Source organism: Haliotis cracherodii, unplaced genomic scaffold (genome assembly GCF_022045235.1).
Source record: "Haliotis cracherodii isolate W230 unplaced genomic scaffold, xgHalCrac1.p SCAF_2, whole genome shotgun sequence".
NCBI classification, from domain to species: Eukaryota; Metazoa; Mollusca; class Gastropoda; order Lepetellida; family Haliotidae; genus Haliotis; species Haliotis cracherodii.
In genome coordinates this window covers 27,969,484-27,993,304 of record NW_027266275.1, presented here as the reverse complement: position 1 = coordinate 27,993,304, position 23,821 = coordinate 27,969,484, and the positions used below count along the sequence as shown (strand labels likewise).

The window sequence follows — 23,821 nt, the reverse complement described above, 5'->3', positions numbered from 1 at the left end:
CAACATTAGGGGATAAAACAAGAAATGGTCAGGTCAGAGTCTCCATACTATGTGTCAGTTCATGTTCAATCTGCTGCATGGTATCTCAGTGTGCGAGCACTATAAAACCTGCATTAGTCCGGAATAGTACAAGCAGCCATGCAAACACATTCATGCACATTGCTATATAAGTGCAATAATATGGAAAGCAACATTCAACCTCATTTCATCCCACCTCACCTCTTTCGTATAATTCATTTCAATGATCAATGAATTTGCTCAAATTGTGAAAATGGAAATGTGTTCACAATGGCTGCGTGACTGCATTTTTTTTTTAAAATGACACATTGAATGGTATTTCATTTAGGGAATTAAACATAAACAGGACAAATGTGTGGATTGTATAAGGACAGACCTAACTCTTTTTTCATGTTTTATATATACACATATCGTACTAAAACACCAGAAGTTGATAAGTTGATTTGGTGGCAAATCAATTTATGTTGGGCATATGCTGAAAATGTTGCACAGGATGCATCTATTGGCGGAATGAAAATACACTGATATTTACTATGGGGAAACTAATGTGTTCTTTCATTACTACTTTAAATTGAGATTTCGCCTGATTTAATTTTTTAATTCACTATAGTTCTAAGCAGGATGATTACCAAATAAAGGAATAACAAATAACCTTAATAAGATTTTAATTTGCTTGTCAATTGTATGTGAACAGTCAGATAACAATGAAAATCAGCCATGATAATACAAAAATATATTATTCAATTCATTTGTAATTACCATAAAATATTTCATTTTATTATTAAGCATTTCATGCAATATAGCAGAGAAAAAGAAACACTATTAATAAGGATTTGTAAATATATGCTTGAATTCAACAATGAACAATCCTTTGTAGTCTCCAGAATTTCAATATAACAGTAAAACAAGGATCAGGTAGAGCATAAACAGTCAGGTCTATATAATGATTTCAAATTGTTTCGCAAAATGTACAGTTGATGAGAGATAACACAATAACTAACTAACAATGTTTTGAAATATTTCTAAGATAAAATTATGCTCTTTTAATTTGATTATTTGCAGTTAATAGTTAGGACTGAGTTAGAGATTAAGCCTGCAGCTTGGAGTGTACATTTGCAGCCTGTACTCTTTCTTCATGAAGCATTGTGGTCTCCCCAGTTGCTAGGTCTGTAGCCGTGTGACGGACTTGATGCTCTCCCGGGTTAATGAGACTGGATTCCACAGTAACTGTGGTGGTAAAACCTTTAGAAGTTGGTTTACCCTGCTGGAATGTGAGAGAACATAATGAACAGCATAATGGTAAATACAGTTTCATAAATAATATATGAATAGTTTCCTCTAATGTAAAGTATACAATACTACACCTGATTTGCTCTCTAAGTGCGTTCCTTGCCAGTGCTTATTCAAACATGCTTTTGCTCAGGTAAATTATTGTTGAAAATGCAAAATGTATATGTGCATCTCGCCACAGCAAACCACAATGATGTGACGCTGACAAGTTTCAGAATCCTTAGAGCATCATGGTGTTATAGAAACTTTAAGGTATGTGGGTATTTGAACATGATAAACATTTTTAGCTAAGTTAATTATATTTTTCATACATTCCCACTTCAGCAATATTATTAAAATCACTTGCCTTGAGGTGTGTATGTGGGTTTGTTAATTAATGCCACATTTAACAATATTCTTCCAGGTATATGATGACAGCCTCCATATATGTCTGGACCAGAGATTCCAGTGATTGATATTATGAGCACCTATCCATGCCATCAGGGCACATTGACACGCCATCAACCAAGTCACCGAGTCTGACCACTCTATCCATTAAGACACCTCTTGCAGTCATCAAAGACTGCTAGGGACCAATTCTAAACTGGAATCCTGACAGGTTCCCATAATTTAGTTGCTTCTTACGACAGGCACTGGAGTGCTGGGGACAAGTTTCACCCCGGGTCCTCACTGGGCCATGACAAACTAGTATTGAATAAGGGAGAAACATATAGCATTACTAACTGTTTGCTTTGTTGACATCAGCCTGGTTCCAACTTTGGGTTTTGGAATGCCACTCTCTCGCGGGTGTTTCCTTTCATTTTTCTTTTTTGCATTTATGGCTGTAATATGAAGATTAACATAATTAATCAGCATTTCATCTCCTCAAGTTGTCTCTAAAATAGGCATATACAGAAAACAGCGAATAAACTATTCCCCAAGATAAGTAAATTATTGTACCTTGACAATCATTAAACATGATTTTATATTACTTGCTGCTCTGCTGTTACTTGTTACTTTACTATGTTCCACTAAGCAAAGCATTAGAAACAATCACTAGTCCTTTTGTCCCCATGAAAACTTACATCCAAAGGGGTAAGGACTTGTGGAAATTGCTAAAGTTTAGGTTTCCCTGTACCACCACCACCACCACCACCACCAGAATTCTATGATCATGATCCGCTCCATGTACTCATGCTTGTTGGTTTAACCAACGTGGAAAACATTTAAGACCTGTATCGCATTAGGTATTCCTCCAAAAGCATGCTGACACACTGATATTACTGAAATACTGTTCAAAGCGATCTTAAACCAAACTAACTCCTCACTTGTCATTATGACTGATGACAAGAGTATTAGTTGCATCAGCTGAAACACTGACCTCTCCCAGAGTTATTGTCAGACTTTGATTTAGCCTGGTATTTCCAGTCCTTGTAGTCTGTGCCTCTATCCTCGCAACCCCCCTGGAGTCTGATGTGACTTCTTTCATCAGGGTCATTGTTGATGTCATCATCAATGTAATACTCCTTTAAGTCAAATTCTTGTTTTTTCTTCTGTTGCTATTGGTTAAGATAGAACATACTGATCAACAGCAGGTTAATAAGATAGTTCTATCACTTCAACTTCTCACTGACATGCAATCTATGGAGACTTGGTAATCTTGAACATAACACAACTTTGATGAAAACACATGACAAAGAGAACTAAGACATGAAAATATATGCTGTGGGTATATTTGCTTGTACTCATACTGATAATGTTTTTTCAAGCAGTAGTGATTAAAGTCAATTAACCTATGCGTTTAGCTCAAAACTTTTGGTGTTTCGATATTGCTCCGTGGTCTAGTGGTAGAGCATCCGCCCCGAGAGTGGAAGGTCCGGGGTTTGATCCCCGGCCGCGGCATACCAAAAGATGTTTAAAGATGGTACTTGTTGTTACCCTGTCTGGCACTCTGCATTAAGGGGCTAAAACAAGGACTGGTCGGCTTGGAGTCAGTGTCTGTGAGTGGGGTATTCATGTTAAACTGCAGCATGGCATCTCAGTGGGCTAGCACTATAAATCAGCATCAGTCTGGACTAGTACAAGCAGCCACACACACACACGTGCATGGATGTCGCTATATAAGTGCAATAATCTTGGACGCACAGTTAAACCCAATTTCACCTTACCTCACCTGTTTTGATATTGTAACTAACTCAATTTAGATCTGGTTCAGAGCCAATAATTATTATTTATGCAGGCACACAGGCTTTCCTCCTACATTAGGCTTACACAGTAATATAACCGAGTAAGAAAACATATGGATAACAACTTCTGGTTTATTGCATATAGCGACGTTCTGATGTACATTCTTACACTGTTATCAAGCTGGAGTGACAACAACTAAGTGATAAGAGGTATACAAGCAGCAGATTAACATTGACAGCAGGTAATCGATAACAAGTGGCATACAGATGATTGGATGAAGCCAAATGTACAGTTAGAACAACAAATAGCACACAAGTTATGAATCACACGGATGTACAGTAAGGATAAGGATTAAGAGGATGAAACAGATGTTAGGAGCAGGTGGATCCTAATTAAAACATTCTGTTACTTAATTAGATCTTCATAGGCAGACAAGATGTAATACCCTTGATCTCTGTTGATCAAAGGGTTGTGATGGCAGATTTCTCTAGCTTCTGAAAGTTTTCTATTGGTGAAGTCCTGATGTTTGGTTGAGAGATTTGAACTTTGTCAAACTGAATTTGATGGCTAGGGAATATTTGCTGGGGGTTTGAGAGGGCTGATTTGCTCTCTGCTTTGGCTGTTGAAGTCTTATGTTCTTTGATGTGGGTATCTACTGGTCGAGAGGATTCAACAAAGTATGAGTCACCACAGTCACAATTAATCTTATAGATTACTCCTTTGGGGGGTTGCTTATTGGAGGGGTGTGTGGTGTGGCCATCAGCTTGGAGTATGGTTCTAAGGGATGGGGAGCCAGTGAAGATGGTATCGATGCCTGCATGGTGCTTGAGTAATCTGCTGATTTGATGAGAGGATTTTGCAATGAGGTCGGATTCTGGTCTGGTTGGTTTGGGTTTGGGCTGGGGTGTGGTGGAGATGGCTCTCTTGGTAGGGTATAGGTTTAAATTGATGAAGACATGCTGCAGATGTTTAAGTTCATGGTCAAGGTCAAGGTTGCTGGAGTAGATGTTGATCTTGGTCAGTGTGGAGATGATGCCAGACTTAGTTTTTGGAGGAGTGGTTAGAGTTGAAGTGAATGTACTGGTCAAAATGGGTAGGTTTCCTGTATTCGGTGCTTTGGATCTTCTTGTTGGCCCTCTGGATACAAGGACATCTAGGAAGGGGGTTGTTCTCTGTGTCCATGGTGAACTTAACTCTGGGGTGTTGGGTGTTGAGGTGCTGAAGTAGTGAGGTGGGGTCCTGTTTTTTTCTGAGGATGACAAACTTGTTGTCAACCTTCCTGAACCGTCATTACCTGTGTGCTATTTGTTGTTCATACTGTACATTTGGCTTCATCCAATTATCTGTATGCTACTTGTTATCTACTACCTGTTGTCAATGTTAATCTACTACCTGTTGTCAATGTTAATCTGCTGCTTATCATGATTTGTCACACATATATATCTCTAATCACTTGGTTGTTGTCACTCCATCAAGGCTTATTAGAACTCATTAACAATAGTAGCACAAGAATGAATGCTTTTGTGGTGTAGATAGCAATATTACAAGAGATACCTGCAACATACAACTGAGTTTGAATAGACAAGTCTTTGGTCACCAGTCTTGATAATATGCTAAATCACTCTGAGAATATTGATACACATTCATCAGTATTTGAAATAACACCATCCTAATTTTAGTTGCTGCTTACAACAGGCATGGGTTGACTGTTATAGAATAATACTGAATAGTGCCTCAGTATTTCTGTTGCAACAATGAATTCCTCCAGTACTGGGATAAATATGATGGTTTTGAACTTACCAAAGTATAAACCAAAACACTCACCTCATATAAATCTCTGTAACCATACACTTGTTTCTTGTCTAGCCTGGTGGGCTGAGATTTGGACATTTCCTCCATAATCTCATCGAGCAATCCTACTTCACGTTGTCTTTCATATTCTTAACAATTAGAAAAGTGATTAAGCTGTAATTAAGCTGACCCCGCACTGGACATGATATGTTCTTGTGGGTGATATGAGCACTCCATTTGGTGTTCAGATGTTTGTGTTTTTGAAAACAAATATAAAAACTTTAATATTGTCTTAGTTTCTGTGTATATTATGCATCCCATCTACGTAACCTATGTATGATACACATATAGAATACTAAACAAGCTCCCGCGTAATACCAATTTTTATGAAACGAGTGAATAGTTCTGGTATCTGACGAGCGAAAGCGAGTCAGATACTACAACCATTCACAAATTTCATAAAATTGGTTTTACACAGGAGCGAGTTTAGTATTTTATTTATTACTTGCCACTTACAACTTTTTTTAAATTATACTGTCATGTGTGAATAGGCTGACACCTACACGATCCACGGCATAATCCAATTGAGTTTAACAGAATAATACTTCAAACACTTCAAAAGTTGAAACGTATTAACTTAATACTATATTACGGTCTACCTTTAGAATTCAGATGTCTGTTCCACAAAGTTATCGTAGCGCATAGTCTTACGACTGTCGTTGCGCTATATTATGATTGCCTTGTGGAACGGGGCTCTGCACCAAGTTTACATGCAATTTGTGGAATTTTTTTTGCAAGATCCATCATCGAAACAATGCCATGTGACGTCAGCCTAGCAACAAGGTTGCTGGGGTCTTTGAGAGTGCATAAGCTCCTCTCAGTGATCTATGATCTCCACACGCAATGTTGTTGAATAAGCCAAGGGATGTTGAGAGCTTTCAATATTTGTTGGTGAAACTTGTTCCGACAGTACATAAGCATGTGTTTTGGTATTGCATAATGTGTAATACAGCTGTATGTTTATTAAAGGGTTATCTCTTCACGAGCAAGTAATAAAAGACAATAAGATACTCCAGGTGAACTGTAATTCATGTGTACTCTACAGTACAGTGGTCACAACAATGAAGATGTTGATTACTGAAATATTCTAAAACTCTGATTCTACTTAACTGTATGCTCTTTGTTGAAAATCTTCTAAAAAGATCTTTGAAGTTTTTCCATTTAATAGGAAATTAGTTTCAGACATGTTCAGATATTTCAAAGCAGTAGTAATTCCATTCTCAATTTTCAGACAATTTTGTGTCTAACTACCTGAGGCTATTTCTCTTGCCACGTCAGCTTTTGCCTTTTGAAGCTGGTCTGTGATCCATGAAGAAACGAGATCAGAATCAACACTGCTACATTGATCTGGGTTACAACCTGCAACTTTTATATTTCTAACCCAGTCAGCAGTAACATTTGAAATTAAATGGTGAGAGGCAAAATAGTATAAAGGATACATAATATATTAGTTAAGACACTGAACCAAGTTATGTAGTAAAACCATTAAAGTAATTATGTTTGCTCTAGTGGAAATAATAAATGCAAAGCACTTTTATCTAAGTTGTATGATATTCATAAAAAATAGATATAAATAGAATACAGTATAATATTTGATATAAAATCATCACCACCCACCCTCCACCCATCATGGAATTATTTAATGGGTCATCGGAAAGCAGCTGATGACACACGCTACCACAGTCATCAAAAGTCAAAGGTCAAGGCCATCTGCAGTCAGTATCGCGTGTGCTCACCCAGGGAATCAAGAACTGCATGACATCCGCCCATGGCAGCAATATTGGTATGAATCAGACCTTGGGGATGATTGGCCCACTTGGCCTGTAGTGCCAGTACCAAGCTATGGCAGAGTCTGCGGCTGTGTTTGCTGCTGTCATACCCGTCTATCCAACTCATGTCATAATGTTCAAATCTGGTGATCAAGAGGCCATGTCAGGACCTGAATATTGTTCTTGTGTTGGTATGCTATTGTGACTTGTGCTGTGTATGGTCTGTGGTTATCGTGCTGGAATACCACCTTGGCATTCTGCATAATAGGAATAAAGTGTGACTGCAGATCGTCATCTCAGTACTGTTGTGCATTTAAGACGCCCTGAACATGAACCTGGTTGGTCCTGCCATTGTGCAAGAAACACTTCCTGCAAATCTGTCGACTTCATGAATGCAGTTTGGCACAAAACATTCATGTCAATGTCTATACACCCGGCATCTTCCATCTACATGACGAAGCAAAAAATGTGACTTGTCGCTGAAACCCAATTCTCCATGAGGCCATACACCAGTGACATCATAGTCTATGATGTTGGTTGTGTCAAAATGACAACTCAAACAGGCCATCTGACTCGAGCACATGCCTTAAGAAGGAAGTTAATCACCATCTGGGCTGATATTCAACGCAAGCCTTGAGTGACAGATACTGTAGAGGTTGCCATGGGGGTTCAAAGTACTGTGATAGTGCTTGGCACGTTTCCAAGTAACCGATGGTGTTGTTTTCTTTCTGATTCACTCAGTCACGGCATGTTTTTGCTGTTGTGCAATCACTCTGATAAAGAGGACAGGTAAAAGAGCATGTGTTGTTGTTTCACCTGCGCATCTCACATGGGCAATGGTCATGCAGTTTACATTGATGCAATTTGGTGCATGTGCACATTTGCGATCTGCTTTGCCTTGGGTGCCTTTAGGCAAAATATTTGGACCAACAAATTACATTATATTCATGATTCCTGAATTGCCATGTGTACAGTTCTATAAAACTGCAAGAAACAAAGAATCTTCTTAGCACATTTGAGCTATCAGATTAATTTAATCCCAAACTATTGCATATGACAATTACAACTGATGAGAATGAACCTAAGAATGGTAAAAAGAAACAAAATGTTTACTGACCAACACTGGAAGTGGACTCAGAAGAGTAACTGCACTGACTGCCTGTATCTAGGTGTCCAGTGTGTTTTTCACCAGTTGTCCTGTTTGTGTAGCCATCACTGTAATCTGTATAGTGTTTATACTCTGGCCGTGTGCTGTACACAGCTGCAGGGTGGGACATCTCCACAAACTGCTGGTACTCCAAACCTTCAACCAGAGACACAATCAGAACATTCCTCCCACTGAGAAAGGGTGGTTCTTCAAGCTCAAAATATAATCAATGTCATAAAAACCTACAAAATTCCTTTCAGTTATCCTGATATAGTTTTTTTATGAAGACTTGTGTCACTAGCAATTATTCTTCTATCCCATCTGTCTTTAAAGCAATTCCCTGGACTGGTTGTTGCCTTTGTTATTGTTTTTTTCCCCGTGAGTACCCGGATGCTACGCAACGCAACTGAGCGTGACCAGAGACTGGACTACCGTCTGCAAGGACAGCTAAATAAACTTGGAGGCTGGTGGCAATATTTGTTTTACGCATTTTTGCATGAACACTGATTGGTTAACTGTGATCTATAAAGATTTCGACAAAGGGCGTATGTTAATTAACTTCTGCAGCCTTAACAAACAGTTGGAAATACCCCAGGTGGTTATAGTTTAATACTAAAACAAGCATGAAATACTCTCATCCCCCACCAATATGACATGTCCAGCTGTGTGCAATGCATTAGCTCCTGTGAACTATGTTCACTGGACCTTTTAGTAATGGCCTTATTGCAGCACTAAAAAAGTTATTACTGGTCTTGTTTAGCCATCTGCAGATTATGATAGAATATGTAACTGTATTTGTAATGAGTAAGGATGAGACATATGGACAAACAGCTTCTTTATTACAATTGGGATAAAAGGAAATGTATTCAATACTGTGAGATGACATTATGTGCCAAGTTTGGTTGCCATTGAAACTCAAAAAAATTAATTTTTTTAAATCCCAAACTATCAAAAGACACCAGTTCACCACTAGACCTATCTATGTGCCAAGCTTGGTGAAGAAATATGGTACGGTTTTCAAGATCTGCTCCGGAAACGAGGACTACCGCCATTTTCTGTCTAAGTCAAAGTCGTTGCCATGGAAACTCGAAAAATAACTTTTTTTAAAATCCCAAACTATCAAAAGGCACCAGTTCACCAATAGACCTATCTATGTGCCACGTATGGTGAAGAAATATGATACGGTTTTCAAGATCTGCTCCGGAAACGAGGACTACCGCTATTTTCAGTCTAAATCAAAGTCGTTGCCATGGAAACTCGAAAAATAACTTTTTTTAAAAATCCCAAACTATCAAAAGGCACCAGTTCACCACTAGATCTATCTATGTGCCACGTATGGTGAAGAAATATGATACGGTTTTCAAGATCTGCTCCGGAAACGAGGACTACCGCTATTTACAGTCTAAATCAAAGTCGTTGCCATGGAAACTCGAAAAATAACTTTTTTTTAAAATCCCAAACTATCAAAAGGCACCAGTTCACCATTAGATCTATCTATGTGCCACGTATGGTGAAGAAATATGATACGGTTTTCAAGATCTGCTCCGGAAACGAGGACTACCGCTATTTTCAGTCTAAATCAAAGTCGTTGCCATGGAAACTAAAAAAAGATATAAAAATTTTAAATCTCAAACTATCAAAAGGAACCAGTTCACCAATAGATCTATCTATGTGCCAAGTTTGATGAAGAAATATGGTACGGTTTTCAAGATCTGCTCCGGAAACGAGGACTACCACCATTTTCAGTCTAAATCAGTCATTGCCATGGAAACTCAAAAAATAATTTTTTTCAAAATCCCAAACTATCAAAAGGCACCAGTTCACCACTAGATCTATCTATGTGCCAAGTTTGGTGAAGAAATATGGTAGGGTTTTCAAGATCTACTCCGGAAATGAAATGTGACGGCCGGCCGGAAGGACGGACGGACAGCACCCATTCCTATATCCCTATAAAAAGTATCCATGCAGTGAAAGCATTTTCGGATTTCGGATTGCGTCGATAATACGATTACTACTCCCTTGTTCTCATCCACGTTTTCTGGTATAACCCTACACTTGTGTATTTGTCGTCATTCACTTGATGCACAGTTAATGAATTTATTTCAGGTACAATTAGTGGTTGCACCACGTAGATTACCTGACAAAGGTTTCCATTTGGCATTTATTGTGTCTGGGAAAATTTTTCAATCTAAATCCAGGTTTGAAGTGAGGTGAAATGTGTGTTATGTAATATGCACGTGGCAGACCTGCAAGAGGTGAACGATCAGTTGATTTACTTTTTTTGTGAATCAACGGATCGTTACTAGTCATCAAAGGATTAACAGAAAATATGTTGATTGATTAATCACTGTTATCTTGCACAGTGGATATGTCAAAAGTGAGTGTTTACATGTCTAGGTTTACTCAAACAAAGGGAATACACTCATATCATGGCGTGAAGTGCCGATGTAAAAACAACATACTTTGTTCAAAGGGTTAACTGATAATACGTTGATTGATTGATCATTGTTACCTATCACTCAATGGATTTTTTAGGAACCGTGGACGTTATGAAATAGTTGTCACGTGGGCTTTCTCTGCAGACCTTTGAAACTTGACACCTATGTGAAACACCTGAAACAATCTAAGTGATCAGTTGAGAAAGAAACACGAGTTATAATATCCCGAAACGATATATATCTTTTAAAATATTTGATTGTTACAGAGACACGTGACATCGAATAAGTTTCTTTGTACAGCTGCAGACGAATGGGATATTGTTCCTTTGATTGGATATTCACGAATACATTCCTCGAACAAGGAAGCTGCCTAAAATTTATACACATAAATTTGGTAGGTTGTAATTATGGTATTTGCATTTTGTTTTCCTTCATTTGCTGTAGCATTGAACCGATTCATTCTTGTTTCTCTACGTCTTGGTTGGGAAATTCTTCAATGCGCGATAGACGTTGTTTTCACAGGTCTTTTCCTTTGTAAGCGTGTATATATTACCGTCAATTTGTAAAATGTGATTCTCTTAAGCAATTTATAAAATGTGTAAATATTTCAGTCATTTTGACTAAAAAATCTGTCCAGATTGACTAAAATTGATTTAGACGATTAAAAGGGCCTACAAACATCACAACAGATTATTATGTAGGATTGAAAGCCAAACAACATAGAAAGTACTTTTCAACGAAACATTTTCAATCTCTTGGTGATGACATTAAACATCAAAATGTTTGGAATTCGTTATAATAATACAGATGGAAATGTTTTTCAGTCACTTTGTAAAATAACTGAATATTTAGGCGTTTAATAAATTTGAAAATGTTACACATTTTGACAGTAAAAAAATATACACACTATAAAAAAAGGAATGCTCAGGTGAAATATTTGCTTCGTGTTGCAAGTCAAAATAGTGTAAACGAAAATCGCAAAATTACCAAGCAAATGACTTATCAAAACTTCGTCACCATTACCGATGCTACCCACAAAGATAATAACATTTCCTTATTATCTCGAAAACTGTATTTCATTTTGTTGATCAATGTGACCATACGCCCTTAATACTACCCATAAAAGTGACTAATGCGCTTATGAATGGCGCAGCAGAGGTCGCGAAGTAGTCTATATATCTGCTATACATCCGGGTACTCAGTGGGAAAAAACAATAACAAAGGCAACCACCTGTCCCGGGGAATTGCTTTAAATCAGTGCCCCTTTAACACATGTCATAAATACCTATAAAAATTCCTTTCTGTTATCCTGATATAGATTTTATGAAGACTAGTGTCACAAGCAATTATTCGTCTATCCCATCTGCCTTTAACACTTGTGTGAATGTTGCTGCATTTAAATCTGAACTTCAACATTTGACTTACAACTAGAATTATTGACTATGACCTGTTTTGACTTATATTCATTTCATGATTTATAAAGTTACTGTTCATACATACCTTTGACAACAGGTGATTTTCTAGAATGAACTCTTGAGTAGAGCCTGTCAGGTGTTTTTGCCTACAAATGGTGAAACAAACATTAATAGTCACCCAGTCATTTTCTCAAATCTTATTCTGTTCTCAGAAATTAAATGTCTAAATTATATAACAACAACAATAATAATTTATTTATATAGCCCTAATATCCACCTATTCAGCTGTTTTAGTGGAACTTGGTTTAACCTTTGACAGTTCAAATACCCCAAAACTGTAAATAATAGAATTTTATAAAAGGATTGTATGTACCTTTCTCATACTGTCCCTGACAGTGATACCATAGTCTACTTTACCCTCAAGGACCTTTTGCTGAAATTCATGCTGAAATGCACAGAAAGTATGTCATATATATTGTAATAGTATTCTAACTTCTGATAAAAATATTGAGTTACTTCTGACCAAATATGATAACACGGTACACTTAACATTACATTACAAATATGAACTGATAAAGTGACAAGAGAGAGAATTTCATGTGTTTCATTTTTTTTAGTTTACATCATCATTCTGTTCCTGAAACAGGTGAACCAGGTTTTTGACACTGCCCTTTCCTCCAAACCAATTGGGATCAGCCTCTTGTCTGTGAAAAAAATGCTTGAGATTAGAGACAGGTTAAAGATTTAAATATAATAGTCTGGAGTGAGTTGGGTTAAATGTCGCTTTGAACAGTTTTTCAGTATATAATGGAGTGTGAGCTTAATGTTGGAGCTTAAGACGCAGGGCTTAGATGTTTTCCACTTTGTTGAAACCCAGGAGCTCAAGTATGATGCTGACAGACCAAGTATCATAATTAGGATGACCCTGCATTCAAAGTTTAACCCATGATTAATAGATCTTGGAACGTTTGAGGGATGCAACTCTGCATGGTAAATTGCAGAGCCTTCCTTTGAAATAAAGACTAAAGTTGTCAGTATCAAGCATTTTCTGTTTTTGGATACAATTACAAACATTTCTTTCCTCGTGAAAACTGACATCTCAAATGGTCTGTATCCTAAATATTGTTAAGGATTCAAGTTTAAATATATTTGGCATCTTTTTTTAGAAATAGCTTTTTGTTACACTCAATATTGTTAAGGATTCAAGTTTAAATATATTTGGCATCTTTATTAGAAATAGCTTTTTGTTACACTCAATATTGGTCACATTTTCTAAAAATTTGTTGATCAAATTAAGTTTTGCCATGTTATAATTATCATGTATATGTTCAAACACTTTTACCTATTCTGCCATTAATACTTACTCTGATAACACATGTATTTCTCTTGGTTCATCATCTTCAAAGTACTGTGTTGACTTCCTCTTCCTAGGGAAAGTGCCATATGGATTTGCAGGAGCACCAATGGCTAATTTGGCGAACTCATGATGGTCTGTTCCAGAGTTGTACAGTGCAAACAGACTTCCAGCTGTTGTGAGTTGGCCAGATGATTTTGGACATCCAGCTTCTGTACAGTGGCTGGCAGGTTTCACCACTGATTGGCTACCAGTTGATTCCTCGCTCAGTCTCAGATAGCTGAATTGAGATGGTGACAGTGGAGGAGACCTGATTGGGCTGCCCTCATTATCCCTGAAACTGCAGTCATTATAATATATGAAATTAAAACTTCAATATGGAAGCCATTGTCAACATTAGATACAACAAAGTAAACAGAATCTTTAAACCCCCAACCTATGCCTTCAACCATTCTCAAAACATTCAAGCTATGTAAAATGTCTATCATGTCAATATATATAGCTAATAATAGCCCAAATGGTAAAGAATAAAATCTGTTAAAAATCATCCAGGCTTGTAGGTGGAAAAGATTCTTAAAGTCATTAAGGTGGGTACATGGTTCTCTGGGGTTTACATTTATACTATTTGAATCTAAGGACCTCTTCAATTTTTTTACTTCATGTTATAGGGTTAACTAACTTTCATGCTTTTTTCAAACAGTGAATACACAATATTCATTGTTAAAATGAATAATTACATTACTCGTTATCATTTATGAATAATGAAGGATTACATTGACTTTGTTAACATCATAGCTTGTTATATTCAATGAAATTGTATACATTGTTGATATTACCGACACAATTGTCTGTACAGTGCTATATAAGCAAGATTATTAATCCCCATGGAAACAATGACTCAAGGTGGTTCAATTAAAATAATGAGTAACACCCACCTTAAACATTAAGAGGTATAACATTAAAGTAAAATGATACAACCTCGAGTCATTTTGTTCCTTCTTCAAGGCCTCTTTCTCATCTCTATCTGCAAAGTACTTTGCAGCTGCTTTCTTTCGCAGGTACTGTTTCAGAGTAGTTGTGTCGTCATCATCCCCGCTGCAAGTTTCTGAAGACCTGCCCAAAACATATTCTTTGGGAGAAGTAGTTTCCTCATCATACTTTGCGGACTGCCGTTTTTTCTTTTGCAACTTGGCCTTGTAACTATAGAAATCTGCATCTTGGTTGCGCTCATAGTTACACGTCCAGTCACTACAAAGAACAAGTGTATAGTGGACGAAGTCATCTATATCCCCCACCATTTTTACACGTTATGGTCACAAACCAGGTAACTGACCCAACATTTCTCTTAGGCCATGTCAAAATAGCTGCAATGGAAATTCTAAAATAAACGTTTATAAGACTCCTTAATATCAAATGGCACCAGTTCAGTATGTGCTTTATATAATAGACATGCAATGTTTGACAAAGAAGTATTTAACAACAGTTTTTGAGTTATGCTCCAGAAACGAACACCACCCTTATAGAACCTAAGTCCAACTTGTTGCCATGGAAACGTAAAAAAATGTTTTTTAATAAAATTCCTAAATAGCAAAAGGCACCACTTCAGCATGAGTCTGATAGACATGCAAAGTTTCGTAGAGAAATATTTAACAGTTTCTGAGTTATGCTCCGGAAACGATTTCGGGACGCACACACGCACGTACACACCCACACACGCACGCACGCACGCACACACACACGGATGGAACCCATTTCTATATCCCCCGCCAACTTCGTTGGGGCGGGGGATAATTAAGCAATAGAGTGGAGGATGTTTTCTTAGTTATATAATTATATAGTTAAACCCTGTTATCTCAAGCCTAACAGGGCCATGTTGTAACTTGGAGATATCTGGACATTCAAGATAACGAGAAAATGATAGAGATATAGTGAGGCAGTTGGGACCGGAGAATAGGTTCGATATATTGGTACATTCAAGATAATGTTGTTTGAGATAACAAGTTTTGACTGTGTCACCTATAATATGGTTTGTGATTATCTTCATCAACTTTTAGAAAGCCTAATCATTGTGATCATATTTTGAATGAATGATATCATACAGTGGAAGATAAAGACACCTGCAATCTTTGTAATATTGAATGGTCTCAATAACGAAAATGCAAAGCCTCTTTCAAGCACTCTTATTGTAGGTTAACATGGTTATATCTCAGCCTGAGATTGTGATCACTTGTTGACAACACAGATCAACTGAAACTTCAATAAACACTTCGTATCACTCTTTACTACAACATGGCCATGTGCAACTGCCCTCTCACTGGCTATCTTCCCTTAAGTCATCAACTACCTCACCATTGTTACTAGTACCAAGAACTTACAAAGTTTAGAAGACTTGCACTACAATGAATGACAGCGCGGAAATCCATGGATGTTGCCATGTTACACCATGTAACTAGCTATACTACTCTAGCTCCTTACACGCAATACAAACTACATGCATTGTAGGCAACTTTCCACATATAACAATGTATACCAGAAACAGCGTTATCACTTTTCCCCACCATGGGGCTCATTAGAATTTTGTTTGTTCGTATTGAAGTGAATATTCATGGAGAAAGGGATTTTTAACTCAGTCTTGACAAGTATTTCTTTAAAAAACAAGCAAGTTTCATTCATGTAACATCAGTAGTGTCTGAGAAACAACTTTCCCCATTGCAGCCACTATGATCTAAGCATACATATGCAAAGTTTCATAATAAAATATTAAACAGTTTCTGAGTTTCCGGAAACAAAACATGACGAAAGGACAGATCCAATTCCTAGATCCCCCTCCCACTTTATAGCAGGGGACATTTAGAAGTTTCTCAATAAAGCTACATCAGTAACAATCTAATTCCACTATTCATTCTTTAGATTTGTATCTCAGTCCATTACCTTTGTCCAGCAGAAAATGGTATCTTTCCATGGCTTGTCTTGTCATATTTTCTGCTATCACATTGAGAAATATCATTTTCAACAATCTTCACTCTATTATGAGACAAAAGAATTGATAACAATATTCATACATGTATTTCCATAAACAATGAATCTCTGTAATTATGAGAAACTAATCGCAAATACTGAGATGAATTCATTAAAAACAGTTTTATACACACTTAGTCCTACTAACTTTGGATCCCCTTTCATAACAAGGCACTGTACTTTCATGTATTTCAGGAATCTTACTGAGTCAGTATTATACCAACTTCTTGGATTACATGTGTGTGAGAACATTTAACTGCATCGATTTATGCAATAAAATTTAAATAACTATAGCTTCTGATAATGAAGAACTGACCGGGTTCCTTTCCCAGCTTTGCCTCTTGGAGAATGAAGATTATGGTAGTTTTCATTGTGGTAGTCTTGTCTGCTAGTGCGAGGTTTTCCCCTCTTTCCATTTGGACTGTACTCTTCCATGTACACATGATCATCAGACGGTGAATGGTTCCTGGTTGAGTCCTTCCCATGTCTAGGTGAGGATGTGGCAGAGGTTGGCTTTGATCTTCTTCCTGTCGAGACTTTACTTGGAGATGCCCTGCTTGTAGTTACCTATGGTGGTAGCATGTTGATCACTGGTCAAGATACTCTTTGAGGATGTATTGTATAAAGTGGTGGTATCATTGAATTTTAAAAAAAATTGGCATCTAAGAAGTCAAGGTCTGGAAGTAATGTTTTCGGACTGGAAGTGCATGTTTTGACTTTGGGGGACTGTGAAGAAATCAGTGAATGGGTTGCTTCTTATTTTGCAAGTACTTGCAACACATCCAGTTATCTAAAAGGCAATCTTTCAACATCTTTGTTATATTTACTTATTTTAACATTCATATCTACAGTTTAGATAATGTATATTGTCTTATGATCAGGAATTTGTAGTGATAGTTGATTATAAAATAATTTTGCAAGTAAAACCATATCAAATGAGTTGGAAGCAACATATGATTCTTTGGTCATTATCTCAAAATTTCAATACATTTCAAATTTACAGTAAAGGCAATAAATATTTCTGAAATCATTGGATCAGACATTTTCTAAATAATCATCTGGCAAATGGTAACCAAAGCTAGACTTAATAACTCATGTTATTTAGATAAAAACATCTTACTGTCTTTGCAATAGGCTCATCAGGATGTAAAAGAAGCCACTGGTGCATCTTGTCGAAGTCTGCATTTCTGTTATAGGGCTCTAACTCTAATCCTACAGATATGATGCTTTTGAAGAGTTTAGGTATCTTCGCTGATTCAATACGGAGTTGCTGTTTCTCCACCAATAGCTTGTGTTTGATCAACTCTGCATCACTCATATCCCATGGAATCTCACCTGAACCAGATATTAAGAGTGATATTAATTCAATTGACGTAAAACACACCAGAGCACACTTTCAGGCACTCGTGGTTTCTGAAACAATTCTAAAACTGTTATTACACTTTAATTTCTTTTTAAATTTTAAGATAAACTATTTTTCTTTATTTTACTTGCACATTTCGTGTTATGCTAGATATCCTCTTCATGTTATCAATTCATCGCTTAAGCCATTTCAGAGAAAGAAGTCAAAAGTTAAAGACAATGCTCCATGCCATAAGTACACTTGGACAGTTGGTCTTGGTGAGATAAATGCAGCGTTAGAAATTGGCACTAGTTCTGTGGTCCTTGCCAAACTGCACAATAGTTAAGGTATCATAAGGACTAGTAGAAATTTGCCCTTTTAAGGATTGCTATATGTTATTATAAGGACTAGTGGATCAAACCTGTTAGTTTCTAATGCTGAAATGAAATATGATTTACATTCGAACATCTCCCACATAATAGAACAGTAGCTGTAGACATCACAGAGGAATGTGGCTGGGTGATCTTGCATCAGCTCAGGGGCCATCCAGTTGTACAAGGCATTCTGGTACCTGATCTGGGACACTGCACTCTGTTTTCCCATGTCAGCTTTACCACTGCCAGACACAAAATATTCAATATCCAATGAATCATAAAACTGAAAGTAATTTTTTTCTGTTTTTTATATTTATGTTCAATTGTTAAAACATGGCTATGTCAGTGATTGATAAGTACAATTTATAAAGACCTCCAAGAATAAGCACAAACTGACAATTATATTCAATTCATCAAGATAGCATAAGTTATGATATTAGTTTAATACTGGGCCATAAATCACAAACGTGTTTGTTTACTTCACAGAAGTTGTAAGTTCAAAGAGTAAATACTGGCTAGCATATACTGGCCAGAATGAAAAACTACTGGTCCATATAAAGATATTGTTTGATAACATTGATTGATAGGTATGACCAGTTTTGTTGCAGAGAAGCAGTTCACCTGTCGATCATGTGCTCAAAGTTTCCAAGCTTTGCATTGAATGGTGTGACAAGGCTGATGGCATGTGAAGACAGATTACAATGAATGTAATTCTGGTTGTGGAGAAACATCAGTGCACTACAGATCTGTAGCAGGATATCTCGGATGTTTTGAGTGGGCAATCTCTCAAACTGAAAGAAAGGAACACTCCAACAGAAAAAGTATGAAGGGTGGAAGCGTTGTATCATCATAGTGACTAGTTTCGTACAGGGTTATTCAGCACTTTGATATTGCTCTGGCCTTTAATGCCAGTGCTAATTTTCATATTTTAGGTGTACTGGTTTTGGTGACATATTACTGGTGGTTTCCCACAAATCACCTGTGCTGATTTGGTATGGATAATGGGTTGGGATGTACCTGTTTTGGTGATATGTAACTGGCAATCTGCCCAGTTGATCAAGTGCCATATTAGGCTCCAGTAAGGGTTGACATGAATTTTGCATACTACCCGTCTGCTAGTCCGTATGAAATGACTAATTTGCATCTCTTTGTTAGTAAGGTAAATAGGTTGAAATGGGTTATTCAAAACAAAAGACATCTACAGGGTCCAAGCTTGGAGAAGGTGGCTAGTGTGGTGGAGGATGATTTGCAGCACACTAGAACAGTCTGTGATGTTACCAGTAGTCACTACAGTCCGAAGCTGGAGTCTTACCAGCTGAGTTAATAAGTATCTGTGCTAGTAGACTCAACAGTTTTTTAAAGAGAATGCTAGAATGTCCAGTTGAAAAGACAACCTGCTTCTTTACAGATAATACAAATTATATACATGATCTCTATAAAATCTGCTCACTAAATATGATGTGTGTCTCAGTGTTCTTCTGAGTGTTCATTGTTAACAATGTAATCTACTTGATGGCATCAGTATATGGACAAAATTCTCATATTCCACTTACCCTTTGATGCATATAAAAGAAGAGAGATCCAAGATATATCCTCTCGAAAACAAGGACAATTGAATCGAGACTTGTTGTCTGACATATTCCCATTAACAGCAAAACATTAGGGTGTCGAATTCTCCTGGAAGAATAATTAATGCATACATGACAAAATGGAAAACAATATATGTAACAACACAGATAAAAAAATTCTGATTGCTTATGTCGGATAATATGGAATAACCCAGATATCTGTGATGTTACTCTTGATGTTCTTAAAGCACTTTATCAAAGGATTGAAACTTGGCTGTTCTTCCAGTAAAAAATGATTTTTTTTATTCATTTCAGATTTGTCAATTAGGCTAAAACAAACAATCTAATTGTTTCCAGTTAGCCAACCCATTTTTGCTCACAACCTGTAACTGTTCCAACAGAATCTTAAACAATATTCCTACAAATGGGCTTAAGTATTTTAATCCTTTTATTAGTATTTTAGCATTATGAAAAAATAAATGTTCCATGAATTAAATCAATTTTCCTTACACTCCACCTACCCTAATTGTTCCATTTCATTGATGAGAACATCAACATAACCACCAGGGTGAGCTTGTTTATGGAGCCGTTTCACAGTCACTGGTGTATGGTTCCATGTCATACTATCAGTAGAAGTTAGAAATATTTATAAAGCTGTCCTCTTGCCATTTGACTCTAGCAAAATCGAAGCAACATTTAGTACTGTCAGGACAAAACACAATAATATAAAACTTGTTAAACAGTCTTATTTATATACTTGCAATATATAGATATATATAGATATATAAATTACACAAATTACCTTTCCATGACAAGAAAGGATCCATTTTCGTACGTAACCCCCTGTGTGTCATGATAAAGGGCATTCTCACTGACAACTGGTATTGCAGAGACAACAGCTCCTTGTGCTTCCCCTCCAAAATACACCTGATGAAGAAAGCAAGGTCATACCTTCAAGTACTTCAAGTATTATGCACAGTGTAATCTTTGGAATTGGTTGAGATCCTTTGTCATCAATCATTGTTCAGAATCAGTTTTTTCCAACAGATCAATCATCAATCATAATCAATCGCTGCAATATTACTACTGCCTAATAATACTTGGTGATAAATCATGGCCTCTGAATGAGTCATACCAATGTCAATTCATTATAGGAGTGATCAGATGAACCCATATATGAAAAACATCTGCTCTCAACAGAGACCATATAATAGATCTATTATATGGTCTCTGCTCTCAAGTAACAAGATCACTTATATAATCAAACTTGTTATGTATAGATGACGACATTTTCAAAACAATATTATTTCTTACACTTCCAAACCCCATACTTTGCACCCTCTTCAATGGGTCAATGTGAACACTTGGATCAATTCCTATTCTCTTCTTCAACATCTGAATGACAGATGGTATCCTGTGAGAGCTGTTAATTAACAAATCATCAAATAAGTGAAATACAGCATGTTTAATGTCTAAGCAGTGAATATATGAAAGGTATCTATAACATGTATACTTACAAATGAATCTTTAGTTTCAGTATTAATATGATTATCATGACTGAAACATGTACTAGTGATTGAGTGTTGTCCCTTTCATTTGACATTCATCAAAATATTAACTTTAAATTTTACATTATTCCAGTATCCAGACATACAAATGCATTAAACTTTGCATTTCAAACCTGCTCTCAATGTTTCTGGTAGCTGAAGCATCTCTTCCTGAATGGGTCATCGCATACATGTGTGCCTTTTCCAGAAACTCTACCATTTTCCCACGCTTTTTGGGGTCCCTATTAGCCAAAGCCCAGTCTTTGGCAGATCTGCCATCATAGTCATGCAGTCTGAGATCCCCTCCAGCCTCAATCAGTTTCACTAAGAGACCTGTGTTGCCACTGTAGCAGGCCATGTGTAAAGGGGTCACCCCACAGTTGCTTCTCCTGCAACAAAACACCTTTATGTGAATAGAAATGACATTAGATTATTTGTGTCAGTGAATGAATTTTATATCATGAAAATGTTTGAACAATATCTTGTTGAATTAATCAAGGTCATGGACATGGATGCCAAAGTTATTTTTCAAACGGTCAATATTCTAGTCAGTGGACCCCTCAAAGCTAGGCTTAAATGTATGTGAAGTTATGGCTGCTTTGATCTATATTCATTTATCTAATGGCAACTGACAAAAGATGATTTTAGAGAAACCCATAAGCTCCAAGGTGGTGCCGACAGACCAAGGATCATAATCAGGGCAAATCTGGAATCCAAACACATGACCAGCAAATCCTTGCAGAGCTAAGGAATGAAACTCTGCACTATTTTCCAAACTGGTTCAACATGTCATGATTGACATGTCTCCCTTCAACCAACTGGATTTATTTATAGTCCATGAACTGAACATTTAATATTTTTGTTTAGTTTATTCAGTATAAGTTATGACTTACTCATTCGGATTTGCGCCAAATTTAAGCAGCAGTTGTGCTGAAGCATACTTGTCCTCACAACAGGCACAAAACAGAGCTGACTGTCCCTCATCATTTGGATAGTCAACATATATACCTAAAACACAAACATATTAGTGAAAACAAACATTGGACCCCCAGAATCATATCTATTTTTATTAACATTTATGAGGATTAAACTGGTAATCTTTCACCGGAAAGAGATATTTGAAAAATATGTACAAGGAGAAAATATTAATTATGCCTAGATTCCAAACAACAAAAGTCATGTGTTCTCCAAGAATGGCAATACAATCATATTTAAACAATGATCTTGAATCTTGAATGCATTGTCTGCTTAACCATTAGGGAAGGTCATGAATAAGACAATATTTTCTTAGTTTGCTATACATAAATTAAAATGCCTGTTACATAAGACAGTGAATAATTAGTATAATCAGTTTACCTTTCTTCAAAATCTTTTTCAGCAGTTTTTTCTTGCCCGACTTTGCTGTCTCATGCAGTGACAATCCAAGAGTATCACTACTCACAATGTGACCAATATGTACTTGTTTGTCCATGGTCACCTGCCAGTTATCAATATATATATAACACAAATTTATTCATAACTATAATAAACTTAACTTCAGTCAAATCTATAATGATTGAAGACTTTAGGTATAAATCATGATGGTAAAACTGAGAATTTACATTCATATTGACAATATCGATCAGGGTTAAAAATTAAAGCTAGACAGTTTTGAAGTAGCGAATAATGCCGACTCAAAGTCGTTTCTTGGTGGATATGGTATATAGTAGCAAGTTTACCAAATTGATTTTACTGATTGTTCATATTAAACTAAACATGTATGTTCACTGACGCCCCTATCGAAGCAGTATAATTTGGGGCAGGTCTCTTATTGACTCAGTGTTGGCATGGTTGAAATTTGAGACCAGTGAAATAGAAATGCACTATCAAAATGTTATGATTCTAAGTGGTTTTTATCATCACTTCGAGGGAGAAAACCTACATGCATACATAAATCTCAATTGAAATAGATATTTGAAATTCCCTCCTACATAACTTCGTCATACAGCATAGTTCAAATTAGGTATCACGAGTTCAGGCCTGTTTAAAGGCATATTAATGCTACCAAAATGAGTCTTGTTAACCAGAACATGATGTGTAGGAGTACTACAGATCACTCATTACCTAACATAAGTGTTTCAGCGTTATCTATTATACGTCCTAAATTTCATTTTCGTGAGATTTTGCAGACGACGCTTCCACGCGACCCCAACAGCGCCACCTGGAAGGGGTGCATAACTCTTCGTGGTCTAAACAGCACACCGCTAAAAATAATTCCTGATTTCCACAGTTCATTATGTTTATAGAAATGTCAAAAACATGTTTCAAATAAGACCTGGCATAATACATCGTTTCCAAAATATTTTCACATCACATCATGAACTAGTTTAAACCATGAACCATTTTCTTTGATATACAAATGCGAGAAGCGTTTTATTCTTATTATTTTTCAATTTTCTTGATTTATACACATTCTAAATAGCCTCTTTGTTGATAGGTCTTTGTTCGAAGCAATTGCGTCTTATTTGTACAGATTGGTATCTCT

At 36.6% G+C, this 23,821-nt stretch overlaps 1 protein-coding gene across 1 annotated transcript; it reads right to left on the bottom strand.

The window, feature by feature from the left end:
- Positions 1–1,105: 1,105 nt before the first annotated feature.
- LOC139469570 (uncharacterized) lies at positions 1,106–22,768 on the bottom strand. Its single transcript, XM_071251767.1, has 23 exons — positions 22,654–22,768; positions 22,191–22,305; positions 21,432–21,686; positions 21,065–21,173; positions 20,553–20,677; positions 20,272–20,373; positions 19,736–19,859; positions 18,804–18,973; positions 18,267–18,424; positions 17,587–17,801; positions 16,783–17,033; positions 16,380–16,472; positions 14,427–14,696; positions 13,459–13,788; positions 12,717–12,798; positions 12,468–12,539; positions 12,180–12,240; positions 8,212–8,397; positions 6,577–6,690; positions 5,299–5,414; positions 2,669–2,846; positions 2,032–2,129; positions 1,106–1,279 (listed from the first exon to the last, which is right to left on the bottom strand). The coding sequence occupies exons 1-23, from the start codon at positions 22,766–22,768 to the stop codon at positions 1,106–1,108; spliced, it is 3,513 nt and encodes a 1,170-aa protein (XP_071107868.1).
- Positions 22,769–23,821: the final 1,053 nt, after the last annotated feature.